This window comes from Podarcis bocagei (assembly GCF_964188305.1).
Source record: "Podarcis bocagei genome assembly, chromosome: 15".
Classification (NCBI taxonomy): domain Eukaryota; kingdom Metazoa; phylum Chordata; class Lepidosauria; order Squamata; family Lacertidae; genus Podarcis; species Podarcis bocagei.
The window spans coordinates 40,868,313-40,881,475 of NC_138141.1; the positions used below are offsets into that span (position 1 = coordinate 40,868,313).

The 13,163-nt window shown below is 45.2% G+C and overlaps 1 protein-coding gene across 1 annotated transcript in view; it reads right to left on the reverse strand.

Moving 5' to 3' along the window:
- The window catches only part of APPBP2 (amyloid beta precursor protein binding protein 2), a 40,200-nt gene extending 29,230 nt beyond the window's left edge, over positions 1-10,970 (reverse strand). The window contains exon 1 of the mRNA XM_081173017.1: positions 10,586-10,970. Within this exon, the coding sequence (XP_081029143.1) occupies positions 10,586-10,726 (141 nt within the window). The 5' untranslated portion in view covers positions 10,727-10,970. The remainder of the gene's footprint in view (positions 1-10,585) is intronic.
- Between the last annotated feature and the right edge of the window lie 2,193 nt (positions 10,971-13,163).

Genomic DNA, 13,163 nt, shown 5'->3' on the forward strand with positions numbered 1-13,163 from the left:
ATGCATCTGCTAAACAGTCGACTAAAAGATATGCCAAAATAAAATGTTTATAGCGCTGCAGAACTCTTAGCTATCACATAGTATTGGTTCCCAGAAATTTAAACTACCTGCTGCAATTTTGGCAAAACAGGTAATTCCACTAATTTTCACATGACAATAAGATACATAGCTATACAGTGGTACCTCGCAAGACGAACGCCTTGCAAGACGGAAAACCCGCTAGACGAAAGGGTTTTCCGTTTTGGAGGCGCTTCGCAAGACGAATTTCCCTATGGGCTTGCTTCGCAAGACGACAGCCCATAGGGAAATATCCGGGACAGCGGGGAAGCGCAGCGCGTCTTCCCCACTGTCCTCGGACCTCCTCCGAAGCCGGGCGGTGGGGCGGGAACGCCTCCTCCCGCTGCCGCCGGGCTTCGGAACAATGCTCCGAAGCCGGGCGGCGGGGAGGGAACACCTTCTGAAGGCGGGCGGGGGGCGAAAGTCTTTGTCCCCCCCTGCCTGCCTTCCCGGGAGAGCGGAGAAACACAGCGCGTTTCTCCGCTGTCCCGGAGGGCTTTTGAAGGCAGGCGGGGGGGAGCAAAGACTTTCGCCCCCCGCCCGCCTTCAGAAGAGGCCCAGGACCTCTTCTGAAGGCTGGCGGGGGGCAAAAGTCTTTGTCCCCCCTGCCTGCCTTCCCAGGGGCTTTTAAATCACCCCGGACAGCGGAGAAGTCCTCCGCTGTCCCGGGGCGATTTTAAAATGCCGCCCGCCAGCATTTTAAGATCGCCCGGACAGCGGAGAAGTCCTCTGCTGTCCCGGGGTTTTTTAAAATGCTGGGGGTGGGAAGAAAAGCCCTTGTCCCCCCCCCAGCCTTCAGAAGAGGTCCGGGGACAGACTGTCCCCGGACCTGGTCTGAAGGCGGTTTCCCTAGGAACGCATTAATTGATTTTCAATGCATTCCTATGGGAAACCGTGCATCGCAAGACGAAAAACTCGCAAGACGAAGAGACTTGCGGAACGAATTAATTTCGTCTTGCGAGGCACCACTGTATACTTCCCTCATGTGGGCACCAGGCATATCCAAAACATATGAAGAACATGGAAGAAACATAACCAAAACAACAAACTATTTTCAAGCAGTCTAATTGTGCTTGGACATGTATTCAAGGCTAGCCCTGATCAGCGCCAACTCATTGAAATTAAGGGGCATGCATTGTCACAAACTCAGATATATAAGGTAGGCACCAAATGGCTCCTTAAACCAAGGTTGCAGTCACCAAAACAGAATGTCTGGTTGCCATTTTTGGGCAACTGAAACGGGCTTCAGGAAGCAAAATGTTTTTTCTGTGCAACCTGAGCAGAAGCAGTGAACAATGTTATAGTTAATTGTTGTAGCTTGTCTTCATTTACCCCACCACCCTGCTCATAGTTGTGAAGAAAATTCTTAAGTTATGAATGGTCTCTGTCACCATTAAGGAAAAGGGATAGGAACAGGCCAATATGTGGAGTGTCCCTTATATTTTATCCTACCTCTTTTTCTTCACAATTGTGAGTAAGGTGGTGGGTAAGTGAAGACAAGCTACAAATAACTATAACATTCTTCCCTGTTCCTGCTCAGGCTGCATAGAAAAAGCATTCTGCTTCCTGAAATTCATTCCAATTGCACAGATAAAATGTGACTGATACAATTCTTCAGGATGTTGTATTAGTGTGTGAAAAAAGTCAAGATCCAATGATGCCTAGGCACGCACCTCCAGAAGATGGAAATGTCAGGTGCCATCCTGGCACCCAGGCATCTTCACTTGGTCGCAAGTGGCCAATACTCGGGTGCAAAATGCACCTGGCTAATTTTGAACACTGGTGGGGATGACTAATTTAGGGTCATTAATTTCAATCGATCTGGCCTGAGTAAAACTTTATTGTATACAGCACTTGATCTGGAAAAATATACCAAACAATAATTTAAGGAAAGGTGCCACAAGCTAAGACTGTGTGTTTTCACAATTTGAGATGCGGCATCTTTGCCTAGAATAATTACACGGGGGGGGGGAATCAATGCGGGAGTTGGATTAAGGAACAGTGTGTTATGAAGAGCATATGCTCACATGTTATCTTGAGAAGCACCTAGTCTCATGTGAGGACTACAGAAGCATACACTTTAGTAATTCTTTGCTGGGTCTGCTCATTTAACTTTTACACACACTTTGTAACATGGAGTGCTCATGAAAGATCAAGATTCTGTAGACAGAAAAGCTAGCCAGCAAACTGAATAGTGAGTGTTCCATTTTTGAAGATACCAAAAATTCACTTATTTATTCATTTGTAATTCAACTTTGAATCCCATCCTTCCTTTCAGAAGAATAAGGAGGTGTACAGTACAGTTCCTCTCATTCAAACCTACCTGCATGGCATAGATAAGGCTGAGAACAGATAAGGCATTTGGACGAGAACAAACTCTGTGGTGTGCGTGTTTGTTAACTGTAGTATTTTTAATCCACACTTTCATAAAGTATGTCAAGGTTCTACACATATACAAAATTATAATGCCTCATCATTCAGTATCAAGGCAACATTCAGCATATCTGATGGGAACAGAGACACAGCCCTTCCCCCAGTTCCTGACCTCTGACTCTGAACGCGCTGAGCCCCTTTCCCAGGATCAGAGCCCCTCAGCTCCTTGAGCACCTCCCATTCCTCATGCAGCCAGTCCCACCAAGTCACTTCCTCAGGGCTCATTACAGCTTGATATCCAGATTGGTAAGAAGTTCCATATTTGTATAAACCAGTGAATGGAATCTTTTAACTGCACCCACAAATAGAGGGCAACAGACACGGAGAGCCCCACACGGCTCTGTTCAGATGTCTAGCCACAGTGGCCGCATTCAGATTATCCTTCAAACTGTGATCAGGATCCTTGCTCCCTCCCTACTCCCTGAATGTGAGAGTTTCAAAGCTCCCACTTCTAGTTGCTGCTGCTTCAGATGCAGCAAACTAGGGTTTGCGCAAATTGCAGTCTGGCCCCAAACCAGGACCAAGCCACAGTTTGGCATTCTTGTCTGCATCCATATGATGCATTTGCATGCAGTAGCAAACTACAGTGGTGCCCCGCAAGACGAATGCCTCGCAGGACGGAAAACTCGCTAGACGAAAGAGTTTTCCGTTTTGGAGGTGCTTCGCAAAACGAATTTCCTATGGGCTTGCTTCGCAAGACGACAATGTCTTGCGAGTTCCTGTTGGTTTTTTTCCTTCCCCCCCTTTTCTAAGCCGCTAAGCCGCTTATCAGCTGATCCGATCAGCAGATAAGCCGCTAATAGCCGCTAATAGCGCTAATCCGTCAATGGGCTTGCTTCGCAAGACGAAAAAACCGCTAGACGAAGAGAATCACAGAACGGATTCTTTTTGTCTTGCGAGGCACCACTGTATGTTTTGCAACTGGATAGCACTGGAAACCATTGCTCCTTCCTGAACCTCCAAACTTTAGATTCTGAAGGTCTTATGAACGCACCCAGTGGCTCAAATGAGACATTCCACCAAACCAGGGTGGATAAAAATCAATGGTTTTTTTTAAATTTTAATCAGATTTTTTTTGATTTAAATCAGATTTTTAAAATAAAATGCTTTTGGAGGAAATAACTGTAAAAACTACTCTGAAAAATTATTATTCCAAAAATGAAACCTTCATCTGGTTGTAAATATTAAGATTCTACCAGCAAGAATGAGTCTTTCTGTAAAAAAATGGATTTAAATCAAGTCTTACTGACTAGTGATTTAAACTGTGATTTAAACCGTAGTTTAAACCAATTTGATATAAATCTAATTGATCCTGCACCAAACCACATCTTGTGGTATGATTTTCTAAATCATTTTCCCCAACCTGCTGCCTTCCAGATCTTCCGAACTACAGCTTTCATCAGCTCCAGCCAGTGTGGCTTTGGTCAGGGATAATGGGAGTTGGAGCTCAAACCATCAGGAGGGCTCTGCATTATTACCCCTGCTCTCCTACCTGATGCTGTTTGTACTATGGAAAGAAATACAAGGCCTTGTAAATAGTTTGCACTGCAGCACATTAAAGATGCAATCCAGCCTGCACACCAAGAGAGCTTACTCAGTAAGTTTCAGCAAAGCTCAGAAAGGCCAACAACACATGGGGAACTACAACCTATGCTATGGGCCAAGTAACACGTAAGACTGTTCACTTTTTAAAAATAAAAATAAAAAAGTCCTTAGACTAGCCACTTTAAATTTTGAAGAAAAAGCTCCTGTAGGGACTCAATTTGGAGGCAGCCTCCTCATCTGTAAATACAATAGAAAATAAGTGTGTTTGAACTGACGATGCAGACTGCAAATACACCATGCATGTAGAGCACATGACTCCCCACAAATAAGAATACTGGGAAATGTGGTTTACCCCTTAAAGGTAAAGGGACCCCTGAGTGTTAGGTCCAGTCGCAGACGACTCTGGGGTTGCGGCACTCATCTCGCTCTATAGGCCGAGGGAGCCGGCGTTTGTCCACAGACAGCCGCTTCTGGCGAACCAGAGCAGCGCACGGAAATGGCGTTTACCTTCCCACCAGAGCAGTACCTATTTATCTACTTGCACTTCAACGTGCTTTTGAACTGCTAGGTTGGCAGAAGCTGGGACCGAGCAAGGGGAGCTCACCCCGTCGCGGGGATTCAAACCACCGACCTTCCGACCGGCAAGCCCTAGGCTCAGTGGTTTAAACCACAGCGCCAGCCGCACGCTACAAAACCCTTCACAAACTGCAGTTCTCAGGATTATTTGGGAGTGGTAATGTGCTTTAAATGTATGGTATGTACACAGCCTTAGCTCAGTAAGAAGTGGAATCAAACACAGTGATCTTAGAGGGCAAGTTATACTATTATGTTTTTTCAGAGTCTGCCGCCACCGCAAGGCCTCACAGGCTGCCACTACTGCTACTGCCACGGCCTTACAGGCTGCCACTACTGCCACGACAAGGCCTTGCAGGCTGCCAACACTTTTGCAACTGCTACAAAGCCTTGCAGGCCACCACTGCTGCCGCCACCACAACAAGGCCTCACAGGCTGTGCCATGGTGAGGCTTCTGCTGCCTAGTAGGCCTGCTGGCAGTCTCAGATTGTATTCTCTATGACTCATCACTGTACTCTGGGGTGTCCTGAATGCCACCATTTGGTAGCCAAGCCCAAAACCAAAAGTCTCATTTGGATGCATTTTGGCTTGCCTGCTGCTGAAAGTGACCATGAGGTGATTGATAATATCAGCATTTATCAGTTTTAGACCCTTAAGTAGTTAGACCCTTAAGTAGTAGCAGTTGCCAGGACATTGTCCTGTTCACCTATGTATAGTTCCTTCCTTATTTCAGTTATCGTGATACAGTATACTGATATATTGTGATGTTTAGCTGGTGATATATCACAATACTGAAAACCAGTTGTCACCCAGCCCTAACCACCACCTTGCCTCTGTTTCAAAAACACCAAATTGTTACATAAAGGGATAAATGCAATACTAGTTGCACTGGACAATTGCAAAGTTGCATATTAACATTGCTCCCAGATGACTTATCCCCAGTGACTACTCACTGCGGTTAAATTAGTATGTTAAGAGTTTTCAGTTCCTTCATTTGTTTCCTTAAAATATAAACATTACAGGGGAATATAGGCTATTAAGGCTATTAAACAAAGAGGCATTTGTTTAATAAATTTAAGGAGTGTTTAATATATAAAACTTTCTTTTTTAAAAAAATGAAATAGCTTTTAGTACCTATTAAGATTATTATGAAACTTTTGGGACACAAGAGAAACCACCAGTGATTTGGGGAAACTTGTACATAAATTTGATTAAACAAGGATTCAGAATCCATACCACTTGCTGTATCCCAGATGACCTAAGTTAATGCACAAACATTACATATATCAGACTAGAAGTATGGGAAGGGATGTCTAAATGCCTAATGGAGAGATGAGTATGACAGCTTTACAGTAGACTGCTATTCCTCAAAATATTCCCTGGGTGGAGGCAATCTCTTAAATGGGTTATAAAGTAAAAACCATGAAAACAATTGGCTAGAATATAAACAAAATGCAAATATGTACTATCCATGACTCATAGGAGAATAGACAGCTTCTTTATAAGGAGTCAGACCCTTGGTATATCTAGTCCAGTACTGTCTACACTGACTGGCAGCAGCTCTGCAGGGTTTCAAACTGGGGACATTCTCAGGACTACCTGGAGATGCCGGGCTGGAACCTTTTGCATGCAAACCAGATGCTCTTCAGCAGAGTTATGTTGGGAAGGGATCAAGACATTAAAGCAAAATGCTAAAGGGTAAAACAAATACTGAGGTGTGCCATCTAAAAATGGTCAGGAAATGCTCAAGTACTTTTTCAGTAGGTGCCCAAAACACATCAATGTCAATGCCTTTCAAATTGTATGGTGGGGGTTGGTGCCACTTCAAGAAGTTTGCTTTCCACGCTGTCACTTGATCTGCTAGCCATGACATGGCCAATAGGACCTCTTCCAATGACCGTAATGATCAACTGGGTACGTTCAGGGGAATATGGTGTCCTAGGTGTTTTGGTCTGAAGTTCTTCATGATTTTGGATGTTAATAACAGAATCCTGTACATGGCTCAGTAGCTAATGAGCAGCCTGTGATGTTCTTGTAAACACATGCGTTAGGTATGTATTCTGCACAGCACCCTAGATGTGACATTGTGAACCAGCTTCATTTTCAAATCAGGCTCAAGGATTTGGGCTTATGGCTGAAAAAAGCGCTTGCGCCTCAGGCTGCAATTCTATACATTCGTAACCTGGAAGAAAAAAATCCAATGAACTCACTGGGGCTTATTTCTGAGTAGACATGTAAAGAATAGTCAGTGCCCTAAAATGCTGGATTTATGTGAACTACAGCACAGGCTGGGTAACAACAGTGAGTCTTGCAGACATCTTGGAATCTGCATTTGTCATTTTATGAATATATGCAGCCAGAAGACTGTGGAAGCAATGCATGTATTCTGAAATTCTTACTTTTAAAGTGCAGAAAAAGAATTATCCATGGAAAAACAATCCGGACACTAATATGGAAATAATAAGAGTGGTAGAAAATACACATTTTTAAAATCAGGCCTATAAATAGCCATTTGGTGAGTCAGAATAATCACCAGGGATTAAAGCAAACAAACTTTTGTAAGTGAGAAGGAAGATGGTTTTTCTCCCCCACCCCCCTTCCAGAGCTGTGAGTTCTATTAACATTATTTTGTGGGCCAGTAACTTCTGTAATATGGTTTGGAAAGTTCCTCTGAAATGTCCTTCAGATCACAAGCAGAGATGTGACAAAACACCTTGCTCAAGGCCATCATTATGAGAAGAACTAGGAATCTGAACTGTGGCATACTTTCTGCTAGGTGACAGCGTCATTCACAAATACAGTTAAAAATGTACATCACCCATGAGTAACTATCAGGAGATACAGATCAAATGGAATGGGGCTGGAAGGGCATCTGGTCTGACTTCCCTTGCTCAGTGACAAGTTCCTCTATCCACTGTCCCACCCCAATTCATGGCTTAGAAACTGGACCACTGCCTGCCACAAGAGAATAGCAAATGAATTACTTGGCTATCCCAGCTGTATGATTATAAATTAATCTAAAACTAGGGTTGGGAATCTTTGGCCCTCCAGATGTTGCTAAACTGCAACTCCCATCACCCTAGGCTGCTGGCCACACTTGCTGGGACTGATGGGAGTTGCAGTTCAGCAACACCTGGAGAACCAAAGGTTTCCCATTCCTGGTGTACATGAAAGCAATGAAACCTGCTGAAATGCCCACTTAGCATTCACAGCTTTCCTCATCTGGGATACCTCAGTCAGTACAGAATAAAAATCTTAATCTTAGGGCCATGAGTTTGTGCCCTGTGTTGGGCAAAAGATTCCTGCATTGCAGGGAGTTGAACAAAATGATCCTTATGGTCCCTTCCAAGTCTACAGTTCAATGATTCTATGACATAAATGGGGATATGATATATGAACTCCAGCCAACATATACGTTTGCAGATTTCCCTGCCTTTGACAAGGCTCATCCTTGCATTTCCAAATGCAGCAGCTCTATCCTATCAAGGGACAGCTTTAATCTCCATTTCATTCTATGTTTGATTGATTTTTCTATGTTTTAGCAGTTCTTATTTTTATCTATAAGATGCCTTGAGTCTCGTCAAGGAAAAAGGCAGCGTACAAATAAATATATACTACTTTCTTTCAAAGGGGTGCCTTTTGCAGAAACTAAGATTCTCTTGTGTTGGAAATGCTGAGTGAAAAGCCTCCCTTGAACCAAAAGCTCTGTCCATTCAGTGGCTAAAATGTGAATATTTAAATGGCTCCCCCCCCCCCCAAATATCTAAGGTAGAGGGTATCTGGAAGTGACTTTAATGGATCCCATTACAGTGCTGTTCCTGTTTGATTGTCCTTCTAGACTAGGTCAATGATGAAAGTGGGGGGTGCCTTTTATCGAGACACCTTTTTAAAAGCTCACATACAGAAGGACTGGAAAACAATTCTCATATGCTAAGGCTTGGGAAGGTGGGGATGAAATCAATTATTATTCTTTCTGCCTTCTTAAGAAGCAGGGGCACACACTAGTATACCCACCACCCCAAAACGTGTAGGTAGAAGTTGAACCTATTTTTCCACTATCAAGAATAGACCCATAATGAGTATTACTTTTCTTTGTCTTTTAAAGAACACTGGATAAACACCACAGAGCAATTTGCTCTATAACAAACAATAAGATTAACATCGAAGAATGATGGAAGCGGAGACTCTACACGCAACCCAGAGCAGCTTATAGAATACAAACTCTAGGAAAATACCAGGCATCCTTCGACTTGCCCTTGATCTATAAAGTTGACATTTTCAAAGGACCACTTTGAATATTTAACTGGGTGGCAAAACAAATAGCAATAAAACTAACCTGAGATGGCAATTTTAGGAAAAATGAAAAGCATGCAGTCTTTATGTTAAAAGGGTACTTCTGATTAAGAACTCCAGCTGTCATGAGAACCTTGAGAGAGAATAAATCCTTATTTTCTTCAGCACCCCAGTTCTACAAACCGAAGTGAGGTGAGGGACACAAATCTCTCTCTATTGCTCCCAATAGTCTAGGCAAGACAGCGTAATCCAACATCACAGTATTACAAAGCATTCTACACTCTCAAGAAAAACACCAACGCTGGAAACACACAGCCACAGCAGTGCTGATTATGACACCCCACTAAAACAAAACAGTACTCTAGTTAATCCTCTGCAGTCGAGGGTTAGAAAGAGAGATATCAATTACACATTTATGGTGCAATCCTCCTAACCATATCTACTCAGAAGCAAGTCCTGCTGAATTAAACAGGATTTGCCCCCAGATAAGTGGAGTCAGGATTGCAAGCTTAGGCTCCTATGCAGACTTAACTGCTACCATCACCCTGCCCCAACAGGCCTGGTTGGAAAGTGCCCCCCAAATCTGAGACATAAATCTGTTCCAAGTTCTGGAGGAAAGGGGTGTGGGGCAAAAAGTGATACTAGTTTTTTCTAGGGGACAAATTCTAGAATGGGTGCTTACATACAGGGTAAGAAGAGCAAATAAAAGAAAGGATCAAGGAATTTTTTTGGGGGGGTGTCAGGGCACTTGCCTAGGATGGGTGTGCAAAACTGGAATGGGAGGCAGTCAGTTTTTGAGAAGGAAAATTCTGGAAAAGGCAGCAAAGAAGGGGGTTGTTTTTTTTGGGGGGGGGGTTGCAAGGGGCAAAATAAAAAAGAGATCACAGGGAGAGGTACTATAATGATGGTGAGTATTGTCCCAAGAAATGGTGAAAATACTCCGGGTAGGGTCTAAAAAGCGATTCTACATGGGGCAAGCTCTGCAGTGAAGGGGAGAAAAAGCCAAATAACGGGGAGTGGGGTAAATAAGCAACATACATTCTCTGAGGGTCCACATTCTACAGTGAGGGAGCGCAAGCAAAGAGGATGGTGGCTGTTGTTTTTTACATGAGGAAATCCAATTCTGAAATACTGGTCATTCAGAAGGGGGTGCAAACCCCATTTGAAGGAGCAGGAGGAGGCGATGGGTAAAAACAAGATTCCTGGGGCGTGGGTTGCAAATAAAATGCGAGTAGCAAACAGAGCCCCCTTCTGAAATGTACAGAGGGGGGCAAAGAAACTGTTGGGACGCTTCCTGAGCAAAACAAATAAGGATGGGGGTTCCAAATCTGACAGCGGGAGGGGGCGCAAGTAATAGCTTTAGGAGCAAGGGGGGAGGCATGGCTTTCGGGGGGGGGGGGAGTCCACTCGGACGGCAGAAGGAAAAGCTCCCGTTTGGGGAAATGGGTGGCTGGATGCAGAAGGAAGGCCGAGGCGAAAATGGGCTGGGCTGCAGCCATCTTCCTTCCCCCCCAAATTGGGAAAGCGGTACAGGGCGGGGGTGGGGGAAAGAGAGGCGCTCCTCAGTGCCGCCCTTGCGCGGACCCCCCCCCCCAAATACAATCAAGGGGGTGCCCCCTTCCCTTCCTCCCCTCAGCCCTATGGCGGGGTCCGTCCCCCCCGGCCCGGCGCCGGCCTTGCCCACCTTGTAATAGACGTCGAACTGGATGTTCTCGGGCAAGGAGCGAATGTCCCTGCGGCGCGCCCGGCCGTAGCTGTCGACCACGGCCGAGATGGCGGTGTTGTAGAGCGTCTCGGGCACCCACTCCAGCTCCACGGCCGCCATCTTGCCTGTGCCGAGCGAGGGACGGGCGGGCGGAAGAGGGGTGGATGGAGGGAGAGAGAGAGGGAGGCCGGCGGCGGCGGCGACGCCTGCCTCTTCGCCCGCCTCCCGCCGGCGCTGCTCCCGGGCTCGGGCCGGCCTGCTGCTTCGCTCGGGGCCTCCTGCTCGCTCCGCCTCCCAGGCAGGCGAGGCGACGGGGGTTCAGCGCCTTCTCTGCTGATGAGGCGGCGGCGGCTGCTTCGCCTCAGGCCGCGGCGGCGGGGCGAGGCCTGCTCGGGAGGGAGCCGCTGGGGGCGCCGTCGCCGCTGCTGCTACTGCCGCTTTGGAGGGAGGGAAGGAAGGAAGGAACGAAGGAAGGAAGGAAGGAGGGAGGGAAAAGGAGGAAGGGAGCGCGAGGAAGGGGAGAAGGAGGTCTGAGGGGAAAGGCCGAGGCCGCGGGTCTCGCGCTGCTTCTCTCTCCTCTGGCGTGTGACCCGGTGGCTGCGGTCTTTTCACTGCTGCTGCTTCTAATGAAATAATAATAATAATAATAATAATAATAATAATAATAATAATAATAATAATAATAATAATAATAATAATAATAATAATAATATATGGTTGGTATCCGTCTGTCTCGGGAGTTAGTGGAAGAGTGCGCCTGCAGGAACAACAACAACAAGAAGAACAACGAGAATAAAAATACTGTACTTAATGAGACTTTTTTCAATTATTTTAGTAAAATAAAATAGCAAAGTGACTTCTTTTATTCCTCCCCCGCCCATAACATTAAAAATAATAATGCATCTTTAACTTTTGAAAACGAAACAAACCCTGGTTTTTTTTTCTTAATAAAGTAAAATGGCAATTGTTTTATTTTTCACAATAGAAATGAAAGAACAGAATTGTTCTGTTTTTCTTAATAGAAACAAAACAGCAATGTTAACTCTTAAAAAAATGAAAACGAAATTCTTCTGTATAGTTTGGAAGCACATTGGAACAAAAAAAGGAGTTATCCTCATCCCTTTTAGTCCAGATTTTAAAATCAAGGGGGGGGGGAGAAAATAAGACGGTCCACAGGGTTGTCAGTTTAAAGGTTGTCAACTTTAATATTAGTAACGATATGTACTGCTAAGCTATTATTTGTTACTATTATTACTAATAAATTCCTAATACACATTCCTTTCTTAAGGGTACAGAGGAAAAACTGTTCCTAAACTTGTGCCTTTCCTCAAAGCGAAAACAAATCTTTTTCAAAAAGGACCTCTGTACATAGTTCCCCCAGGCATGTGTAGAGTGCACCCTTAAGAAAAACTTCTCCAAGATCCTCAAATATGTGCTGTGCCTTCTCATTACAAACTACAAATGGAATTTTTCCTCACCTTTCTGAAGAGCTGTCCAGGTGTGTGGTAGATCTGATGTCCTATTAGGAGAAGGGCCATAGCTCAGTGATAGATGGACTGCTTTGCATACAGACAGTTCAATCCCCAGCATTCCTAGATAAGACTGCGACAGAACCCTGTCTGAAATCTTGGAGAGCTACTGTCTGTCAGCATAAACATTACTGAGCTGGATGGACCAATGGTCTGTCTCAGCTTTCAGTCAGTCCTTTATTCAGAACCATGTGGACTGGAAACTTAATTTACAGGGGAGAGCTGTAGCTTTGTGGCAGATATATTCTTTGCTTGCAGAAAGTCTTGGGTTCAATCCCTGGCATCTTCAATAGGTTGGGACTGGAATGTGGCGAGCTGCTGCTAGCCAGTGCAGACATCATTCAGCTAGATCAGGGGTAGGCAACCTAAGGCGATTGGGCCGAATGCGGCCCAATCGCCTTCTCAATCCGGCCCGCGGATGGCCTGGGAATCAGCTTGTTTTTACACGAGTAGAATGTGTCCTTTTATTTAAAATGCATCTCTAGGTTATTTGTGGGGCAAATTCGTTCATATTTTTTTCAAAATATAGTCCGGCCCACCACATGGTCTGAGGGACAGTGGACTGGCCCACAGCTGAAAAAGGTTGCTGACCCCTGAGCTAGATAGACCAGTGGTTTGGCTCAGTAGAAGGCAGCTTCTCATGTTCCTTTGTAGTGGTGTGACAACATCTGGGAACGTCAACGTGTATTTAAACGCACCCTTTGTACATGATGCCAGCCACCTTATTCCTAAGATGACTTTGATGCTTGGGAGTATCTCCCCAAACCCCTTTTTGTCACCATCTTTCTTACTACGGAAGGGACGCGGGTGGCGCTATGGGTTAAACCACAGAGCCTAGGACTTGTCGATCAGAAGGTCAGCGGTTCAAATCTCCGTGACGGGGTGAGCTCCTGTTGCTCGGTCCCTGCTCCTACCAACCTAGCAGTTCAAAAGCAGAAGCGGCTTAGTCATGCTGACCACCAGGGGCGCCGACTTATAAAAAACATTGGGGGAGCCCGCGGAAGCTCATGAATAATAAATAAGCTCAT